The sequence below is a fragment of the Callithrix jacchus genome, chromosome 3, assembly GCF_049354715.1.
Source record: "Callithrix jacchus isolate 240 chromosome 3, calJac240_pri, whole genome shotgun sequence".
NCBI lineage: Eukaryota > Metazoa > Chordata > Mammalia > Primates > Cebidae > Callithrix > Callithrix jacchus.
In genome coordinates, this window is record NC_133504.1 from 168,067,741 (window position 1) to 168,090,402 (window position 22,662).

Sequence of the window (22,662 nt, forward strand, 5' to 3'; positions counted from 1 at the left end):
CCCTGGAAAGAGAATGGATATAAATGCCATTGAATTCAGGAAACCAGAAGCCTAACTCCTTTGAAGGTTAACTCTCTGTTGTCTGTTTCCCATTTGTTTCCTGTTCATTGATAACGGGGCTGTTTATCAAGCTTATTGCCTGTTTTGGGAATTATTTTGCTTTTGTCATTATTAACACTTAAGTGGTATCTTCAAGCCGGCTAGTCAGAATGGAATATCTATACAGCTCTACAGAATGGAGGTTATAATGTTGCTTTTGAGGGGCCCACCCACACACGCACACACATGCCCACATATACACACACATGCCCAATGCATGCACAGCTGCATGTGTATACTTATATGTGCACGCATACAGATAGGCAAATAAATAGATCTGCAGAAACTACTATAAATCTACACCTTGATAAGGCACCTTATATCCCTTTTGGCACCTCGATGTGCCTCCCAAGTCTGCCAATATTTGCCTTAATGATGAAGACTCCTAAAATGACCATGCTGATTTTTCTTCCTCATTCTTGGCTCTTGAGGAGTTCAAAGTTTCATACAGGTTGGACGCAGTGGCTCACACCTGTAATCCCAGCACTTTGGGAGGCCGAGGCGCACAGATCACGAGGTCAGGAGTTAGAGACCAGCCTGGCCAATATGGTGAAACCCTATCTTTACTAAAAATACAAAAAAATTAGCCAGGCATCGTGGCGCTCACCTGTAATCCCAGCTACTCAGGAAGCTGAGGCAGGAGAATCGCTTGAACTTGGCAGACGGAGGTTGAAGTGAGCTGAGAGCTGAGATTGCGCTACTGCACTCCAGCCTGGGTAACAGAGAAACTGCGTCTCAAAAAAATAAAAAATATTTAAAAAAAAAAGTTGCATACAGCAGGAGGTTGGAACATGGAATGAGAGAGCTAAAAGATTGTTCCTGCATCTGCGCGTTTTCAAGAGAACAGATGACCCAGGAAGAGGGAAACCCCTGATATGCACCCCAACTCCTGACCCCACACAAACTCTAGGGCAGAAGTAGAAAAGTAACTGCATGGTAGTCATGGAAGTCATTGGTTCCAGAGCACCCTAAAATGGGGCCTGGGGCCATGAGGGGGTTTCCTGGTAGGTGTGAAATTTGTGTCTCTATAGCCTTCCTAGTGGTGTATTGATGTCTAATGGGCTTTATGCTGAATGAATTTTAACAGAGCTTAGGTAAGTAATGAGGAAATACAGTGGGTTGTTTGTTTTGTTTTGTTTTTGAGACGGAGTCTCGCTCTGTTGCCCAGGCTGGAGTGCAGTGGTGCAGTCCTGGTTCACTGCAACCTCTGCCTCCCAGGTTCAAGTGATGCTCTTGCCTCAGCCTTTTTTGTGGCTGGGATTATAGGCACCTGCCACCGCACCTGGCTAATTTTTGCATTTGTAGTAAAGACAGGGTTTCACCATGTTGTCCAGGCTGGTCTTGAACTCCTGACCTGTGATCCACCCGACTCAGCCTCCCAAAGTGCTGTGATTATAGACGTGAGCCACCGCTCCCTGCCAGAAATACAGTTTTATTCACTTGGAATAGTCATGGCCTTAAAAGTGTTATATGGTTCTCATTCTTCACTGCTGTCCCCTTCTGCTTCTTCCCCCCCTAGACCCTGAACCCCCTGTCAGAACTGGGGGTACCATGCAAAGACAGAGCACCTGTGCTGTGCAAGTAGGCTGTTGCTGCTGCTTCCCACCGAGTGCGTGTTGGTGTTCAGGGCAGGGGAGTCAGCAGATGGGCAGGCAGGTCACCTAGAAACCATCCCAGTCAGTGCAGGTTTCAGGCCTCAGTTGAGCACTCAGGAATTTCAGGGGCACTATTGATGTGGCAGGGTAATCAGAGGCCTTTTGTAGACAAGTGTGTTGTGTAAGAGCCCACAGGAGTGGAACAATGATTTGGGGGCCAACATTGCTGCAGAGCTGGAGGACAGAATCCCAGCAGCAGTCAGGTGAAACCCACCTGGGAAGACTCTGAGGCAGGCTTGTGTTTTCTAGCACTTAGCTTGTCTTTAATGCCATCTGCTCCAAAATAGAGAAAGGGAAGGTTTTGTTCAGACTTAGAATGCTTCCACAATGATTGCTTCCAGAGCTCTTTAGATTTCATTTTTCTAAAGTTAATTTCTTTCTTGTTTCAAAATTCAGGGATTGCATCAGGCAGTCAATGGCCTAGGATGGTATTACCACAAATTCAAGAAAAATTACGCCAAAGCAGCAAAGTACTGGTTAAAAGCAGAAGAAATGGGGAACCCAGATGCATCATACAATCTTGGAGTCCTGCATTTGGATGGCATCTTCCCTGGAGTTCCCGGAAGGAATCAAGTGAGTAAGACTTAAGACCCACTCTGCAACTGGTCCGTCACTTGATCCTGAAGCATTTGCTGAAGGTTTACTGTGAGCCCGGCGTGGTAGCGGGTAAAGACACAATCCCAGACACAGTCCCTGTCCTTGAGGAGCTCAGGGGGTCTCCTAGGAAGACAAGATAGTGAAAAGGAAAAGATGGCATCTAGCCAAGTGCCAAGTGTATGGCAAATGGCATGACCCATGGTCTAGAGCCGGGAAACAGTGAAGGCCAGGAAGGCTTCATGGAGGAGGGAGGCTTGAGCTAGAGGGAGGAATGGGAGTTGACACAGGGCAGGAATGAGCATGAGATGGAGCAGAGACTGATCTTGCTAGAAGCAAAGAGAGCTATGTCCAGATAGGATTGCCTGGTGTGAGACCAGCCTTAATAATAATGAAAACACAATGGCAATCTTTAGTGTTGATTAGGCATTTCCTCTGTGCCAAGCACCACGCAAAACACCCTACCATGTGCCTGCTTATGTAATCCTGATTATCCTTTGAAATTGCGATTAATACTCCATTTTTCAGATAAGTGACTGAGGTTCTGCGAAGTTAAGTAATGTAGGGTCACACTCTTAGTGGAGCGAGGACCTGGGCCCTAGTGTACAGTAGAAACCCACTCTATTAATAATAATGTTGATGTAGTACGAATAACCTGAGCTCCATTACTTTTTTTTTTTTTTGGAGACACAGTCTTGTACTGTCACCCAGGCTGGAGTACAGTGGCACAATCTCAGCTCACTACAGCCTCCACCTCCTGGGTTCAGACGATTCTCATGCCTCAGCCTCCAGAGTAGCTGGGATTACAGGCATGTGCCACAATCCCTGGTTAATTTTTGTATTTTTAGTAGAGATGAAGTTTTGCCATGTTGTCCAGGCTGGTCTTGAACTCCTGGCCTCAAGTGACCAACCACCTTGGCCACTCAAAGTGCTGGGATTACAGATGTGAGCCACTGTGCCCGGTCCTGAGCTCTGCTACATTTAACAAAATGTGGAGAACACCCACCCAGTGCCAGGCACCCTTCTGAACACCAAGGACATAGTAGCAGGCAAATCAGTGCTGCTCTTATAAAGCTTTCATTCCACTAGATGGAAAAGACAATGAACAAATAAATATTTAATAGAAGGGGAGGTGAAGATCAGTGCTTTGCAGAGGAATAAAACAAGTTCAGGACGACTGAGAACGGTGGTTCACACCTGTAATCCTATCACGTTGGGAGGCCGAGGTGGGCAGATCACTTGAGCACAGGAGTTCAAGACCAGCCTGACCAACATGGTAAAACTCCGTCTCTAAAAATACAAGACCTCATCACTAAAAATATAAAAATTAGCCAGGTGTGGCGGTGCATGCTTGTAATCCCAGTCACTCGGGAGGCAGGAGAATCACTGGAACCCAGGAGGTGGAGGTTGCAGTGAGCCAAGATTGCGCCACTACCCTCCAGCCTGGGCGACAGAGCAAGACTCCATCTCAAATAATAATAATAATAATAAATAAAAATTAAAAACAAAATAAACAAAAAATATATAAGTAGAATAAGGGGGTGGAGGTTGGGAAATGCTGCTTTATAAGTGCGACCAGGAAGGCCTCTCTCAGAAGGTGATATTGTATAGAATCCTAAAGGAGTCTTATGGGTATCTGGGGGAAGAACATTCCAGAAGGAAGGAACAGGCAGTGCAAAGGCCCTGAGAAGGAAGCAGGGTTGGTGTGCTAGAGGAGCAGCAGGGAGTCCAGGGGAGTGGAGTGGAAAGAAGGAGAGATGGAGGGTGGTGGATAGGGCCAGGAAGCCGACCAGGTCAATGTGAGGCTCAGTTTCTGCTCTGAGTGAGATGGGAAACCACTGAGCAGTGTTGAGCAGGGCAATGATGAGCTGTATTTTAAAAGGTTCCTCCTGGACCCTGCCTACAAGAGACATGGACAGGAGCAGGGGTTTCATGTGTTGGATCCACATGGGAAGGGGCAGTGGGTGAGACCAGGGCATTGTTAGTGGAGGGGCAGAGATTAGGTTCTACAGGTATTTGGAAGGAGGCAGCAGGATTTGCTGATGGACTGAACATGGGGTGTGAAGGGTGGAGAAGAGTTAGGGATGACTCCAAGGTGTTGGGCATTTGTTGGGTTGGAAGAACAGAAGTGGCGTTTATTGGGAGGGACAAGATTGTGGCAGCAGCAGGTTTGAAGGTAGGAGGGGAAGAATTGGAAGATTATTATTTTTGACGCACTATGCTAAACCTTGAGAATGTGTTATCTCATTTAGTCCTTGCAACAGCCCTTCACTCTAGGTGCTATCTGAAGGCACATTTTTCAGTGGAAGGAAATTAGGTTTGGAGAGATTAACCAACATGCCCAAGTTCACACAGCTAGTAAAAAGTAGAACTGGGATTTGAACCAAGCCTGCCTAACTTCAACACCCATGCTTTTAAAAACAATAGCTAACTGCCTCAGAAAAATAATAATAATCAGTGGAAGTATCCCCATCTACACGTTTGTAGATTTTTTTTCCCTCTACCTGTCTCCATGACATAAGAGGCTGTATATTTTTGTGCATAGCAAATGTGTGCTAACCCTCCCAAGACATCTATGAGTGAAGATTTCTTATTGTTACATTCTAATTCTCACCTTCCTAGTTGAAATGCAGTTCTTGCACCTGAATTTGAAGAAAGGTATTAAGCAAGGTTAGGAAAGCAATTGCCTGGATTTTCACCTGGTGTGACTTCTGGTAGTCTTCTATCTTGCCTGCAGCGGGTTATGTGAGGATCAAATGAGATGGCAACAGTATTCGTAATTACATGTTGTCTTATTTATTGGGTAAACTTAGTCAACAGCATAGCTGAGGCAAGGTCATACATCCCAGAGGCTTGCTTCTATGATTGGATGTCTTCCTGGAATTGTTGCTTGCCCTGGTTTTAAAGCTATCAGAAGTTATAAGCCTGTGATCATATCAGGCTTACAGCATCTCACCACCTTGTCTCCAGTGAAACCAGCCCAGCTAGGATGACTCGACATTTGTTCATCTCTCATTACAGACTTTAGCTGGTGAATATTTCCATAAGGCTGCGCAAGGCGGACACATGGAAGGGACCTTGTGGTGTTCTCTCTACTATATCACAGGCAACCTGGAGACATTCCCTAGAGATCCTGAGAAAGCCGTTGTGTAAGAATCTGCCAAACGTTGCGTTTGAAGGGAAAGCCATATCCTATATTCACTGTGCCTCAGCATTTTTTAAATTGAGTTTTTTATTTTTACCAGTTAGACATGCACGTAGTTTTATACAGCCACATCATTTGACAAGACAAAATTAAAAATTGTAATCAAAAATTTAAAAATAATTTGACAAAGACAAAACGAGAAACCCTTGGCTACCCCACTTCATCCCCCTCCCAGACTCTATTTTCTGCTCCCTAAAATGAATCACTTTCAATCTTTTAATATTTCTTTTACATTTGTCCTTACTTCTAAATAACATGCTTATACCACTATTTCTTGGCATTTTCATCCTAGGCATTGTCTAATGATGTCAAACTGTGAACCATAAAGATGTAGTTTTCTTTCACCCTGCCACCTCCCACTATGCAGCTCATTTACACTTTCTACCATCTTTCATCTTCCTAATAAGTATATTATTTTGGTTCAGTGAGTATCAGGGTTTACATTTTTATGACCATGTAAATGCTATTTCTAGCTGAGCCATGTAGTATACTATTGTTACTTTTTCTTTCTTGCACAACCTTTTCTTTTCTATGAGTTGCTACTTATCTTTTATTGTTTATTTGCTTAGCTCTCTGCATACTTATCATTTTCTGTGTACTTGATGTCCAAATTCTCTTCGAGGTGCCTGAAGTTCCTCTCAGTATGTCCAGACCTATCTACATATTATATTAGTTTAATTTTCTTGGTAACATCTGTCCTGGAGTCTTTGTTCAGGACAATGCTGTCATGCTGAAATTAACTGTCATCATTATGGGTATTTACTTTCCCTCCATCTCTGTCTTTTTTGGTTCTCTTTTTTGCCGGAACCCTTTCTTTCTCCTTCTTGGTCTGCATCTGCATTTTGGTATTAACATATCCGATAGCAGATTCCTGAAGCATGGTCAATGGGAAACACATTTCTGAGGTCTTGCATATCTGAAAAAGTTTTACAGGAGTTGTCAAACCATGATCCATAGATGAAAGGTAGCCCGATTCCTGTTTTGTATGGCTCTAAGAGCTGAGAATGCTTTTTATATTCTTGAGGAGTTACAAAACAAATAAAGAAGGGTATGTAACAGAGATCATATGTGGCCCACAAAGCTTAACACATTTACTATCTTGCCCTTAACAGAAAAATAGTTTGTTGATCTCTGTTTTAGGCCACCCTGACACTGATACCCTGGCTCTCCAAAAGACTGTTCTTCATAACACATTTGGGATCAAATCCAACCTGATCTGACCTTGGTGATAAACTTGACTTAGACTGACTTGAAGTTTTTTGTTATTTAGTATATTTGACATGAATATCCATGTTTCATGGATTTTCTGTTAATCCTCTTGTTACTAATTTCTAGCTTAATTTCACTGTGATCAGAGAATATATTCTGAATGATTCCAATCCTTTAAATTTGTCATACTGTGCTTTATGACTAGTATATGGGTCAATTTTGGTATATGTTTTGTGGCTTCTTGAAAAGAGTATACTTTCTGAACTTGTTGGGTACAACGTCTACATATATCAGTTACATCAAGTCTGTTAATTATATAATTCAGAGCCTCCTCACCCTTTCTGATGCTTCTTTTTCTGCTTGTTACATCAGTTACTGAAAGAAGTCTGTTAAAATCTCCGACTATGGTTGTAGATTTATCTACCTCTCCTTTTAGTTCTATCAATTTTGCATTATATATCTTGAATCTATGTTATTGGATCACATAGATTTAGAATTGTTTTGTCTTTGTAGTTGATCCCTTTATCATTTTACAACATATTCTTTATCTCTGTTGTTGGTTCTTGCCTTAAAGTCTATTTTTTCAGATTATCATATAGTTATACCTAGTTTTAACGTTAAAGTTTATATGATTTATCTTTTTCCATTTTTTTACTTTAAATTTTTCTTCATTCTTTTATTTCAATGTATGTCTCTTGTGAGCAGCATATAATTGGGTGTTTGTATCTTTTAATTTAAAAATTAAAAAAAAATTTTTTTGCATTTCTTAATTTTCATTTTTAATTGGTATATTTAGTCCATTTACATTTAATGTAATTATGGATATATTTGGTTTTAAATAGACCATTTTCCTGTCTATTTTCTATTTGTCACATCTGTGGGAGGGTTTTTGTGCCTTTTTAAAATCTCTTTTCTTATTCTTCCTTTGTATTAATCAAGTATTTTTAAAAATTATTACATTTCTCCTTCCATTAGCTTGTTAGTTATGCATTCCTACACTATTAATTTAGAAGTCATAAGTCCAAAGATGATAACAGATTAGGTCATTATTAGTAAACTCCTAATAAATTAGGGTATGAAGCAAAATAGGGAAAACTAATAAGAAGTCAGTAGACATGACTTAGTAGAGCACTAGAACTCTTGGTAGAGATTATATTTTTTCCTATTGGTGGATATATTTCATTTTGTATCTTTCATGTCTTCATTTCCATAAATACAACTCCTAAGCATCATAAGAAAGGGCACTAAATGAAATGCATTCTCTTTACCTTCTTAACATTCAGTTCTGGTTTGTTGCTCTATAAAAATTCTAACTAGCAAAATATTCCCCAAGTGGGATTTATTGAGATCATATGAAGAAAAATGTTCTATTAAATTTGCCACGGTTTGCATATTTTCTCTTCCCTTTTTTTTTTTTTTCAGATGGGCAAAACACGTAGCTGAGAAAAATGGCTATTTGGGTCATGTCATTCGCAAAGGCCTCAATGCCTACCTGGAAGGCTCATGGTAAGCTTGAGACCCACGTTAGAGCAAACGTTTTTCTCTGTCAGTCAGTATAGTCTTATGAAATGGAATCTTAAAATGCAACTGAGAAAGCAATTTGCAAGGAAATCACAGCCTCCCAGTAATGATATTCAGAGTATCATGGACTGATTGGCTGTTGATTGGAAAACATAGCATTTCCGTGTTTAATTATACTCAAAAATTTGTTCTCTAGGGGAATTGTTCACACTCATCAAGTTGAGAGAGATACACAAATACATTGATTTCTCTTTCCTTTAAGCTTGCCCCTCTTGGTTTTAGAGTCTAGAGACAGCAAAGGGGATCTTAGGTGAGACTCCGCTTTTTATTTCCAGGCCCAGAAAGTCCAGAATTTCTGCCTTGTTTCTAGCAAGAAGACAGATCAATGTTTAAAGCTCAGGCTACCTCTTCCATAGGTATTTTACTGCATCTGCCATGACTAGGAGCCTGGGATTGCTGGAAGTCACTCACCAGTATCCAATGGCACAACCAAACATGCCTTCCTTCCCAACCTTCTGGTAGAGTTAGCAAATCTCATCTTGTTCTTTATGGGATGAGACATGGCACATGAGGACCCACAAATGTTCCCTGTTTGCTGTACAAATAGATTTTGCAAATCAGGGCCCCTTCTCTTAACTTGACTAGTCTTCTTTCTTTTATTTTTTCTGTCAGTTCTAGCGTTCCATCTTGTTTTAACTTGAGTCACATTTTCTTGGCTGGTTTATTGCCTAACTGATCTGGATATTTCAGTAATAACTAAAAAAAGCCCTCGGTCCACTGCCTCAAAGACATTAGATAAGACCTAGCACTGATCATACTCTGATTTGAACCATAATTTAAAATTCAAGTATAAGTTTAAAAGAACGACATTTTCCCTTTTAGTCCATGGCTGCACACGCAACCAACAGATAGCATCTCAATGAGTGAGAATCTTAAATTAGAGAATGTAGGAGAAATGAGACCAACGAAGAAAGCACCAAATGCACATTTTTATTATCATCATCCTGTGAAAGTTTATTACCTGTGTCCTCACTTTGCACAATCAAAAAGAAATTTTTTCAGAAAGTTACTGTTTCCCCATTGTAAATGTACTTTACAATTTTTGTGATGGTTTATCTTGTTTCTCAAGTGAAAATAAACTCCCAAATTTGACCTTCATTCATTCTCTGCTTCTTGCTCTCCCAACCTCCCACCCTCTACTCCCTAAAAACTTCTTAGGATGAACTAAACGTTCAGGTATCAGAGTGTTTATATGTGGGGTCTTCCCAAAGGACGAGCACTCCTGTAAACACTCCTTCCCTACCCACTCCTGCCCCCATGATGTCTGACACCATTTTTCTCAGCGTCTTTGTGTACCTTAGCTTTCTTGCCTACTTCTGTTGTTTTGAAGCTTTTTTGAAGTGAAGTCTCTCTCTGTCACCCAGACTGTGGTGCAGTGGCACAATCTTGGCTCACTGCAACCTCTGCCTCCCAGGTTCAAGTGATTCTCCTGCCGAGTAGCTGGGAATACAGGTGCCCACCACCCCATAACTGGATACTTTTTGTATTTTTAGTAGAGATGGGGTTTCTCCATGTTGGTCAAGCTGGTCTCAAACTCCTGACCTCAGGTGATTCACCTGCCTAGGCCTCCCAAAGTGCTGGGATTACAGGCATGAGCCACCATGCCCAGGCCCTACTTTTGAATGTAATGTCACAAAGCACTTTAACTAGTATATTTTAAAAGCTGCTGTGAAGGGCTAGATGGATTAAGATTCCTGTGGCTTGCTCTCTTGGAATACTCAGCTTCAACGTGGTTTTCTGTTTGGTTGCTTTGTTGGTTGGGTGGTGGGGGGGGACGGAGAAAGGAGACCTGAAGTGTGTCCTACACCCTTTCTGAGTTTGGATTCCGTTCAGCAGATTTTACTGAGTACCCTTAAATGCAGGATACCTGGCCACAAGCTTAAAGAGATGCCTCAAGTAGGGCTTAGGGAAATTTGCTGCCTCATCTCTTCTGCAGGCAGGTTCTCATGTGGCTCCTGATTCTATCTGATCTTTGAGATCTTGGGCTGGCTTTTCCCGCTGCCTAGGAATCTTACCTAACTCCTTACTTCCTTTTGTTCTTCCATGGATCATGATTGCTTTTTATGTGTTGATTGCCCGATGACTTGTATCCCAGTTCCCTGCACACAGGGGTACCCCGATAAGTATTCAGAAACTACTGATTGAGTGAACTAAGGCAAATAGAGGGAATGATTATATGAGCAGTATGTAAAGATCATTGGGGGTACTAAGGAGGAGAAGATGCCTGGTTTGGGAAGCTTGGGACAGCCTTCATGATAGAAGTGATGGATGATGTGGTTTTGAAGGATGCATGGAATTTCCACTTAGCCATTCAGGGAACAGCATTTATGGTGTAGGGAATTGCAGGAACAAAAGCAAAGAGATAGGAAAAATCTAAGTGAGTCTACAAAATATTATGCCATGTGGGTAAAACTTGAGCGGGATATATAATGAAACCAAAGAGATGCTAGCTACTTTATCCAATTTTGAATGGCAGATTATGCATTTGTGAAGCAGCGGGGAGCCATCAATAGTATTTTTATTTAATTTACGAAGCAGTAGGGAGCCATTGATCATTTTGGAGAGCGTAGAGACATGACAGAGGCTGTTTCTAAGATGCTTAATTGAACAGCTGTGTATGGTGAACAGAAGGGAAAGCCTGAAAGGGGAGTTAGTTCAAATACATGCAAAAGGAGCTGAGCATTTGAACAGAAGATGTGGCATGAGTCAGTAGAGTGACTTTTCTGTTCTTTTATCATGTAGTTATTGATGCATATGAGGTATATATGATATATATATACATATATGTGTGTGTATATATATATATAAGTTACAAAGCATGACAATAAAATGAACAACTATAAAGCTACCACTCTACTTAAAAAAAATTACATGGCCAGTACTGGCGAAGCCCCTGCTGTCCCTCCCAGATTAAATTCCATCCTACCCCCAGTTCTAAGAAGTAACCATCCTCCTAGCTTCTCATTGATCTGCCCCTTGCTCTCTTTATATTTTTGCCACATGTGGATATATTCCTAAGCGATGGATTTAGTTTGTCTTATTTCTGACCTTTATATGATTAAAATTGTTTTATATAATATTTAATTCTTCAACTGCTTTTTTTTACTTAACATTATGTTCCTAAGATTCACACATTTTGGCTGGGCACGGTGGCACATGCCTGTAATCCCAGCACTTTGGGAAGCTGAGGTGGACAGATCACTAGAGGTCAGGAGTTTGAGGCTAGCCTGACCAACATGGTGAAACCCCGTTTCTACTAAAATACAAAAATTAGTCGGGCATGATGGTGCACACCTGTAATTTCAGCTACCTGGGAGGCTGAGGCAGGAGAATCACTTGAACTCAGGAGGCAGAGGTTGCAGTGAGCTGAGATTGACCCACTGCACTCCAGCCTTGGCAACAGAGCAAGACTCCCTCTCAAAAATTAAAAAAATGAAAATAAGATTCACATATTTTGATGCACGTACCTGTAGGTCATTCATATTCACTGCTATAAGAGACCACAATTTATTTCCCAATTCTCTAGTTAATTATTTTTGTGTTCTCTTTCTTTTATTTTTTTCTTCTTTTTCTTCCTTTCCTTTTTCCTTTCCCCTTCCTTTTCCCCTTCCCTTCCCTCCTCCCCTCCCCTCCCCTTCCCTTTCTGTTTTTAAAGAGCAATTCAGCCATGAGTATTTGTGTATCTCCTGGGACACATAAAAAGAGTCACTCCAGAATATAAACTTTGGAGTGGTGACTCTGGGTCATAGGGAACACATTCAACCTTACAAGACAATGTCAGTTGTTTTCCTAAGTGGTTTCACCAATTTAGTCTCTTCCCCATCATATATAAATTTGAATTTCTCCATCTCTTTGCCAATCTTGATATGGAAATGAATTATTTTTAAAGCTATGTCTCAGACTAGATTTGAGGCCTCTTAGTATCAACAGGAAGAAACATTTTGTATCTATTTCAATGGGGAGATCTTCGTCAAAATATATTCGGGGCAAAGTACTTCTATCCATTCCTGCTCTCCAAGCCTTCAAGCCCTCCCCAGGGGTTAAATAGGAGCTAGATGTGAGTTGGCCTCTTCACAGCCCAACATGGTATTTCTTTGGTACCATCCATTCTGCTGTAATAGAACTAAATCATCCGTCAATGTCCCCAGTCCATTCCTTTTTTTTATTTTTGTGTGAGTGAATTTCTTCTATAAGTTATTTTCAAATTACATGTGTCAGTTTGATGAGCTAGTGCTTTTCTGTGTTGTTCCAAGATTTATATGGGATAGTTTAAAAGAGGAGCATGATTAAGAAAAGGGCTTTTTGCTGTATCAGCATTATACCAAAGATAATGTTGTCACGCCTGAGGCTGTCCTCGGACACTAGAAGGAGTTAGCCAAGGAAAGACTAGCTGTCATGTTTCATTTCTCTCTGCCTTACCCATACATGTGTTTTATCTGCAAGCTACATGTTTTATTGTCCTTTGTCTTAAATATACCAAAAATACTTAACCCAGAAGGTTAGCCAGATTATAGAGGCCTTGAGGCAAGGCAAGTAAGATACATTATCTCTAGGTGAAAGAAATTCACCTTTTTGCAATAGAGCTGAGGACCTGAATTCCACTGAGACCCCAGAATTTTTTTTTCAATCCATATAGTCTGAGCTGCTTCAGGCACTGGCAGAAAAGAACACACGGAAAATAATATAATTGTGGAGAAACTGCTCAGGGGTACTCAAATTTTAATTCGCAGCAAGCAGCCAAAGGATTGATTATTAAGATGTATCATTATAAAAATTCTAGAAATGCATGCACTGGGTCTGAAAGGAGGATAGCAAGTGTGTCTTAAATTCTTTCTTTTCTCTCAGTCCCTTCCTCTCTGCACCCGTTCCCCTCTCCCTGTCAAAACGACTGTCTAGGGGACAATTTTACTTGAGTGCATTGGAAATAAAGCTTGAAGTTCTGACTGACTTCCTAAAGCTTGAGGAAATTCGAGGAAGGACAACAGTTTTGTAGCTTGTCTTTGGTTTCCTGCAACTAAAAAGTGCTGAGTAAATGTTTGTTCAATGAATCTAAGTGTAGGAATATCTGTAATTAATCTTTTCAGATGATGTCTGTTGGAACACAAGTAAGAGCAAAGTGCTGAATGTGGGTAACAGGGCTCTGCAGAGACGTTGTCTCAGAAGTTTCAGTAAACTGAGGAAATCTGGTCTTGAGTGGCCAGCCGCCACCTGCTGCTCAGTAAATGTGAAAATGGATGGTGGTGGTACAGGCATCAGGCGATTGATTGTCCAAGATGAAAGACAGAGGTGGATTTCTTTTTTTTTTTTTTTTTTTTGAGACCAGAGTCTCACTGTCTTGCCCAGGCTGGAATACAGGGGAGCGGTTCTTGGCTCACTGCAACCTCTGCCTCCTGTGTTCAAGTGATTCTGCTGCCTCAGCCTCCCAAGTAGCTGGCATTATAGGCGCCCACTACCACGCCTGGCTAATTTTTGTATTTTTAGTAGAGATGGGGTTTCACCATGCTGGCCAGGCTGGTATCAAATTCCTGGCCTCAGGTCATCTGCCTGCCTTGGCCTCCCAAAGTGCTGGGATTAAAAGCATGAGCCACTGTGCCCAGCCCAGAGGTGGATTTCTGTTCGGTGCTTCTGTGGATATCACATAACTTTTTAGGAATCTCTTTCTGGTGGATTTCAGGGCTTCCTCAATGGAAACGCTTGAGAATTCTATGCCATTTCCTCCTGGCTTACACAATGATTGGACAATAGAAGTCTTCTATAAAACTTGTTCCTCCCTTCCTTCCCCACCATGCAGATCACTTTAGACACAAGATATTATCTTTATGAAGCTTATCATTGGAAATGTTCTTGCAGGGAGTGTCAACCACCATTTCCCCCACCCATTCTGACAACCAGCCTACTGGCTTCTGCTGTTGAGAAAAAATTCTCTTTTTGTTTTTTGGAGACAGTCTGGCTCTATCACCCAGTCTGCAGTGCAGTGGCGGGATCTTGGCTCACTGCAACCTCCCACTTTCGAGTTTGAGTGATTCTCCTGCTTCAGCCTCCTGAGTAGCTGGGATTATATGCCACTATGCCCAGCTAATTTCTTTTGTATTTTAGTAGAGATGGGGTTTTACCATGCTGCCCAGGCTGGTCTTGAACTCCAAAACTCAAGCGATCCTCCCGCCTCGGCCTCCCAAAGTTCTGGGATTACATTTGTGAGCCACCGTGTGCCCGGCCAGAAAAACAACTGATTTTGTTACATTTTAGTAAACACGAGTCACATGCCAACTAGTTATGGTCACAGAGGGCACGGGCCCAATAAGTGACCTTGGTGTACAGGTCTATACCGTCTCCTTTCGTCATCAATCCCTGGTGGAAACTGAGACACTAGTGCAGGCTGGAGTGTCTCTGAAGAAACATGAGAATTCTAAGACCTTAGGAACAGGACCTCGTGTCAGACTGAGGGGGACTTTCTGTTGGGCCTCCCTGGCCTGCCTTCTGTCTGGGATCTTGCGTCTGCTCTGAGGATTCTTATAGCCAAACATAGATTTTGCAGGCTATGTTAGCAAATCCCCAAGGTTTCTTTGGGATGTTGTAGCAGCTGCACCTTGGGGCTTGTTATCTGGCTTGCCTCTGCACGGGACACTGCTTAGCTGACCTTGTCCCTCTTTAGCCTGAGTCATGGCTAATTGGTCAGCTGCCTTAGGTATCTCGGAGGCTGCGAATTGGCTCACTCAGCAGCCACGTGGCCTGTGGCCTGCATTATGTTTGACTGAAGGTCTAACTATCTTAATTTGATCCCCAGTACCTCTCGGCCTCCAAGGGATTGCCTGCCGGAAGCTGCTTTCAGCAGTTTCGAAAAGATGATTTCAGAATCTGCTTCCCTTACTCCCCCTCACCCAGTCTTTCCCCACTGTTTCCTAAACCAGTTCCTAGGTGGAGCTAAAATTGCAAAAGAGTTATTAATATCAACTCCTTAAAATGAAAAATACGCTTTAAGAGACTACTTATGGTTAAAATAAGAGTTTTATTCTTAAGCTGGGTAATGTATTAAAAAAAATTGAGAGAATCAGATAAGTAAAAAGAATAGAATAAAAATTACCTGCATTCTCACTACCTAGAAATAAGTATTATTAGTATTTTGGTGTTAAGTTTTTGGGTTTTTTCCTCTGCCTGTTTGTAGCTGCATGTGTATGTGTGTGCATGTGTGTGATCAGTTTTATTTTTGTTTTGCAAAAATAGGATGCATTATTTTATACCCTGCTTATATTTTCACTGAATGGAAAATTTCGCATGAATATTTTGCTATGTTTTTCAGTACCCTTCCACACGTCATTTTAGTGGCCATGTCTGAAAGTGGCTGCAGTGTGGGTTAACTTCACTAGTCTCTGATTTTCAAACGTTTAAATTGTTTTCAGTTTTTTGTTGTTGCTCATATAAATAGCTCTACTATGAACTCCGTGGCAACAGAATCTTTGTAGGTATCTCTGATTGTTTCTTTAGAATAAACCCCCACAAGGGAGAACTGTAGGGCCAAATGGTACACATGTTCTTAAGTCTCCTCCTGCCTGTCCTTCCAGAACTGTGGAATTAATTGGCCCTCAAGCTGGCAGTAGTTGTAGAGTATGTCCATTTTCCCAAGCCCTTGCCATTATTCTGTTTATGAATCTAGTATCTGATTTTTCAGCAGATGAAAAGGGGTCACTCGTTCTTTTGCGATTATTCGATTCCTAGTGGTGTCGAACGTTTTTCTCATATGTGTTTTGGCCACTGATATCAAGTCCCTTGTAAACTGCCTCTCCTTTGCCAAACTTCTAATGCACAACAAAAGCTCAGCTTTAATTAAGCTCGTTCAGAATCCTAAGCCCTGTAAAGCCTTTCATGAAACAGAAGACTCCAAAGCACAGGGTTTTTTCTTAATACTACTTATCCCCTCTAAGCGAGGATGGAAGGATTCAAGGACTGAAGGCTAGTAGACAGCTCCCCTGCCAATATCTGACATACCCTTCAGCCAGTAGAGGTAGCTGTTGCATCAACTAGCTCCCCAGCCTTATCTGTGAGTTCAGCCTTTAAGACAGAAAATAAATCAGTGCATGCAGTATTTTTAACAATATTTATTTCTTAAAAAAAACTCATGATTTTGTGGTTTTTTTAAAAAACTGCTTATTTTGTGCCCTCTTATGTTTGAATATAAAGCTCTCTGAATATTAGAGCCACTGTATGAAATTTATTATTAATCATCTATTTTTAGGCATGAAGCTTTGCTGTATTATGTTTTAGCAGCAGAAACTGGAATTGAAGTGTCGCAGACAAATTTAGCACACATCTGTGAAGAGAGGCCGGTAAGTAAATGTATTCTTCTCAGAGTGGAAGCTCTGAGGTTGAGGATAATGAATTGGGTTTTAAGGAGGCAATGTTGGTCACTTGGCCGAAATATTAACGAATTAACTTCTTCTTTCCTTTACCCCTTAGGACCTGGCCAGGAGATACTTGGGTGTTAATTGTGTTTGGAGATACTATAATTTCTCTGTTTTTCAAATCGATGCTCCTTCCTTTGGTATGTACAGAAAAACAGGTGCAAAACTGAACCATTAGAGATTTTTAATCTTTATGAATAGGGAATATCTAACAGATTTGTTTGAGTGAGGTATTTCTAAATGATTAGAAAAGAAAGTGAAAAATCTCGCTATTAAGATTGCTAAACTCTGCTCTCAGCCTCACGTAATGCACTACTCCTTGCCCATTGTTCCATGGAGCACTTGGACCCAACATTTCTTATTTTTTTATTTTTATTTTTTTTTTGACAGTCTCACTCTGTTGCCCGGGCAGGAGTACAATGACATGATCTCAGCTCACTGCAATCTCCGCCTCCCAGGTTCAAGTGATTCTCCTGTCTCATCCTCCCGAGTAGCTGGGATTTCAGGCGCCTACCACCACGCCCAGCTAGTTTTTATATTTTTAGTAGAGATGGGGTTTCACCATATTGGCCAGGCTGGTCTCAAACTCCTGGCCTCGGGTGATCTGCCCACCTTGGCCTCCCAAAATGCTGGGATTATAGGTGTGAGTCGTTGCACCTGGGCCGCAGCATTTCTTCTGAGTCAATGAAAATGTAAAAAGAGAATGCTATTATGGAGCAATTCTCTGGGCCAGTCATTTGTCTGGATTCCACTGCCCTGCTCTGCATGGTAGGTGGCTGGCCTCCTGGAACTACAATTCCCAGACTCATCTACCTACGGGCTTCTGATTCCTTTCAGGCAATAGGAAGCTCTGGCAAAAGATTACAGGATGGGAGAAGCCCAAGTCCTTCTTCCCTTCTCTCTCTGCTTTGGACTGTGTCTCTGGCAGTGGCTACATTTCCATGGTTCCAGCCCCTGCCTGGCAGCTCCACCCTCTTTAGTCTCAGCTGTCACCAGGCTCTGAGTCTCTAGTAACATTGTAGGCACCTTGTGGCCTCAAGTCCTGAGGATGATAGTAGCCTTCTCACTGCTCATCTCTGGGTTGCCTATTATTTTCCATTTGCCTTTTCAGCTCTCCCAACACCCTAGTAGCTGCTTTCCCATGATGAAATTCCTCTTTTGAACTACCTGAAATGGATTATGTTTTCCTGATTGAACATTGACTAATACATGCACTTTTTTTTTTTTTTTTTGAGATGGAGTCTTGCTCTGTTGACCAGGCCAAAGTGCACTGGCATGATCTCAGCTCGCTGCAACCTCCACCTCCCAGGTTCAAGCAATTCGCCTGCCTCAGCCTCCCAAGTAGCTGGGATTATAGGCACGCACCACCACACCTGGCTAATTTCTGTATTTTTTAAAAAATATAGATGAGGTTTCCTCATGTTGGCCAGTCTGGTCTCAAACTCCTGACTGCCAGTGATCCACCTGCCTCAGCCTCCGAAAGTGGTGATATTACAAGCATGAGCTACCATGCCTGGCTGATACATATATGCTTAAACACAAGTTTTCCCCAGAGGAAAAATAAAATACATGGCTAAAGCAAAGAGTTACCAGCAACAGACATCAAAGATGAACAGCAAAATTTCAGAAGTGAAGTAAAGCACCAAAAACAACCTTGGCTGATTGGGCTGCAAGGTTGTAGACAGATCTGCACGAACAGAACTATTCAGGAGAGCTACCTGGCCAAATAAGAAACTGTGTCTAGCGGCCAGATGCAGTGTCTCACACCTGTAATCCCAGCACCTTGGGAACCTGAGATGGGAGGACTGCTTGAGCCCAGGAGTTTGAGACCAGCCTGGACAACATGGCAAAATGCCGTCTCTACAAAAAATACAAAGATTAGCCAGGCATAGTAGGACACTCCTGTAATCCCAGCTACTTGAGAAGCTGAGGTGGAAGGATCACTTGAGTCCAGGAGGTCGAGGCTGAAGTGAGCCCTGATCTCACCACTGTACTCCAGGCTGGGCAACAGAGACTGCCATATTGCAAAAGGAAGGAAGGAAGGAAGGGAGGGAGGGAGGGAGGGAGGGAGGGAGGGAGGGAGGGAGGGAGGGAAGGAAAAAAAGAAAGGAAGGAAGGAAAAATATGTCTAGAAATAGGCTTTCTCTGGGTAAAAAGCCCTTTTCTTGTTTCTCTTTTGACACATCAGGGAAACATAAAAATGTGCTGTATTCAGATACTAGCACGAAAAACTCATTCATGTGACTGGGCCAATAATTTAAAATGTTGGTGTGAAAAAAAACTACTCGATAAATAGATCTGTGCTTTATGTCCTGCAGCATATTTGAAGATGGGGGACCTTTACTATTACGGCCACCAAAACCAGTCACAAGACCTGGAGTTGTCTGTGCAGATGTACGCCCAAGCTGCCCTGGATGGAGACTCCCAGGTAAACAGCAAACACAACAAAAACCAGCACTTGGCTGGGCACGGGGGCTTATGCCTGTAATCCCAGCACTTTGGGAGGCCGAGGTGGGTGGATTGCTTGAGGCCAGGAATTCGAGACCAGCCTGACCAATATGGTGAAACCCCGTCCGTCTCTACAAAAATTAGCTGGGTGTGGTGGTGCTTGATTGTAATGCCAGCTACGTGGGAGGCTGAGACCAGAGGATTTCTTGAGGCTGTCAAGTTGAGGCTGCAGCAAGCCATGATTGTACCATTGCAGCCTGGGTAACAGAGCAAGACCCTGTCTCATTAAAAAAACCCAGCTCTGCCGGGTGCGGTGGCTCACGCCTGTAATCCCAGCACTTTGGGAGGCCAAGGTGGGAAAATCACAAGGTCAGGAGATCAAGACCATCCTGGCCAACATGGTGAAACCCTGTCTCTACTAAAAACACACACACAAAAAAATTAGCTGGGCTTGGTGGTACACGCCTGTAGTCCCAGCTACTCGGGAGGCTGAGGGAGAATTGCTTAAACCCAGGAGATGGAGATTGCAGTGAGCCGAGATCGAGCCACTGCACTCCAGCCACATCCATTTGTGAACTCGCAAAACCAGAATTCTTCCTAACAGTCCTTTCTGTCTCCATACACTGCACAGTTTACAAAGGCTTTGTTCATCCATTTTTCACATGCCCCTCACAACAACTCTATGAGAACACTAGCCATAAGGGTGAGCCTTTATTAAACACCTGCTATGTCCCCTACACCATTCCCACACAATCCTGTGGGGGTGGGGATTATTACACCTGATTCATAGTCAAAGGTAACGAATTATTCAAGGCCAAATAATCAGATGGTAAGCAAAGTGGCCAGAGCCTAAACCTGGGTCTTTAGCTCCAAACAGAAGGGTGTTTCTGCCAAGTCGCATCAAACTCACCAGGTAGAAACTTGAGAAATTAGAAGTGCCCTGCAATAGGAAGTGATTTGCTTGTACTGTTGGGCCATGCTTCAGCGACAGTTTTTCTCTCAGTGATTTTTTTGGAAACTTCTTTTGATTTTTGAGACGGAGTCTCCCTCTGTTGCCCAAGTTGGAGTGCAGTGGCACGATCTTGGCTCACTGCAACCTCTGCCTCCTGGGTTCAAGTGATTCTCCTGCCTCAGCCTCCCAAGGAGATGGAACTAAAGATGCCCACCACCATGCCCGGCTAATTTTTGTAATTTTAGTAGAGATGGGGTTTCACCATATTGGCCAGGCTGGTCTCGAACTCTTGACCTTGAGATCCACCCACCTCAGCCTCCAAAGTGCTGGGATTACAGGCATGGGCCACTGTGTCCAGCCAGAAACTTATTTGAAACTCATGTTAGATTTATTTAAAAGAGGTGAGAGTTCCTGTATACCCTTCATTCAGCGTCCCCCGATGCTCACATCTTTCATAACCACAATGCCATTGTCAGACTAAGATATTCATGTTGGGAAAGTATTGTTAACTACACTTCAGACCTTATATCGATTTCACCAGTTTTCCACTAATATCCTTTCCTGTTCCAGGATTCAATGTAGGATCCCACATTAGATTGAGTTGTATGTTTCTCTCCAGTCTTCTTCAGTCTATGACAGTTCCTCAGTCTTCTTATATTCATCACCCTTAAGACTTGAAGAATACTTGTTGGGTAGCTTGTAGAATGTTCTTTGATCTGGGTCTGTTTTCTGTTTTCTCTTGAGTAGATTGAGTTTATACATTCTGGGCAAGAGTTTTGCCTATTAGGATTATTACCATGGTGTTCTAATGATGATTCTCAATTTCCCTTATTCCTTCTACATTTGCTATTTGGAATTCTCTTGGGAGGACCTCTGGATCATTTTCATGACAGAAGTTGGGATAGTTGTTAACCCTCTTCTGCAGCAGGTTTCTGGTGTCGTGCTTTAGAGTCTAATCACAGAGCAAAAGTTGGAAACTCGTCCCTGTATCAATCTTTGATGGGATTTTGTTGTTGCTACTGTTTTGTGGGTTGTTTTGAGACAGGGTCTCACTCTGTCACCCAGGCTGGAATCCAGTGGTGCAATCTCAGCTCACGCAGCCTCCATCTCCCAGGCTCAAGCAATCCTCCTACCTTAGCCTCCTGAGTAGCTGGGACTACAAGTGCATCTAGAGATGGGGTTTTGCCATGTTGTCCAGGCTGGGCTTGAACTCCTGGGCTCAAGTGATCTGCCTGCCTTGGCCTCCCAAGGTGCTGGGATTCTAGGCATGAGCCACTGTGCACGGCCAATCTTTGTTTTCTTAATGGCAGTACAACATCATAGTGGTCGTGTACTTGGGTTAAAATCCCACATCTCTCTCACTCCAGCAAGTCTCTGAATCTCTGAAATGAGATTCTAGTGTTCTCATAGAGTTGTTGTGAGGGGCATGTGAAAAATGGATGAACAACGCCTTTGTAAACTGTGCAGTGTATGGAGACAGAAAGGACTGTTAGGAAGAATTCTGGTTTTGCGAGTTCACAAATGGATGTGGCTGGAGTGCAGTGGCTCGATCTCGGCTCACTGCAATCTCCGTCTCCTGGGTTCAAGCAATTCTCCCTCAGCCTCCCGAGTAGTAAGAGCATCTGCCTCCTAGATTGTGAGAATTAAATGAGATTTGGTGTAAAGCTCTAGTCCTACCACGGCTTAGACCATGATTAGTGGTGGGGGCAGAAGATTAAAAGATAGATTATACTCTTGCCTACATGGGACTTATAATCTACCTGGGAAGACTTGGAGGTGGTTTCCTCTCGTATTGGAATTATAGCTAGTGCTACAATGAATATTTTCTTATTTCCATCTTTTCTTTTAGTTTGAATAAAAGAAAAGTTTCCCTTATAATCTGAGAAATAGCATTATTGAGTCAGACAGTCTAAATGGTTTTATGAGGCTGGGCGTGGTGGCTTATGCCTGTAATCCCAGTACTTTGGGAGGCGGAGGTAGGCGGATATTTGAGGTCAGCAGTTTGAGACCAGCCTGGCCAACATGGCGAAACCCCATCTTTACTAAAAATACAAAAATTAGCTAGGTGTGGTGGCATACGCCAGTAATCCCAGCCACTTGGGAGGCTGAGGCAGGAGACTCTCTTGAACCTGGGAGGTGGAGTTTGCAGTCAGCTGAAATTGCACCACTGCACTCTAGCCTGGACAACACAGAGAAACTCCATCTCAAATAAATAAATAAATAAATAAATAAATAAATGGTTTTATGACTACATGATAACACGCTGCCGTTTTGCTCTCTGAAAGGGCTTTCCATTGACTACCTCACAGATCAGTGGTTGAGTAAAGAAGGATGACTGAAATCTTACCAGCAACTGGATACTTTCATGATTTAATTTTGCTAATTGAATAATGACATGTTGATAACTTTCTTACTATTTTTAACTTGCATTTATTTAATTACTAGTGACAATGGGCACTTTTACATATACTTGTTTATGATAATTTACTTTTCACATGTTCTTTTCTGTAAATTCTCTATTCT

The 22,662-nt window shown here is 42.3% G+C and overlaps 1 protein-coding gene across 5 annotated transcripts in view; it reads left to right on the forward strand.

Annotated features, from left to right (window-relative positions):
* The window catches only part of SEL1L3 (SEL1L family member 3), a 119,951-nt gene that overhangs the window by 82,335 nt on the left and 14,954 nt on the right, over positions 1-22,662 (forward strand). For all 5 annotated transcript variants that reach the window (XR_008480270.2, XM_035293937.3, XM_035293933.3 and 2 more), the window contains exons 15-20: positions 2,151-2,327; positions 5,370-5,497; positions 8,185-8,268; positions 16,574-16,664; positions 16,795-16,879; positions 19,058-19,167. Coding sequence is in view for 4 of the 5 variants with exons in the window: in XM_035293937.3 (XP_035149828.3) it covers positions 2,151-2,327; positions 5,370-5,497; positions 8,185-8,268; positions 16,574-16,664; positions 16,795-16,879; positions 19,058-19,167 (675 nt within the window). In the remaining variant the exon portion in view is untranslated. The remainder of the gene's footprint in view (positions 1-2,150; positions 2,328-5,369; positions 5,498-8,184; positions 8,269-16,573; positions 16,665-16,794; positions 16,880-19,057; positions 19,168-22,662) is intronic.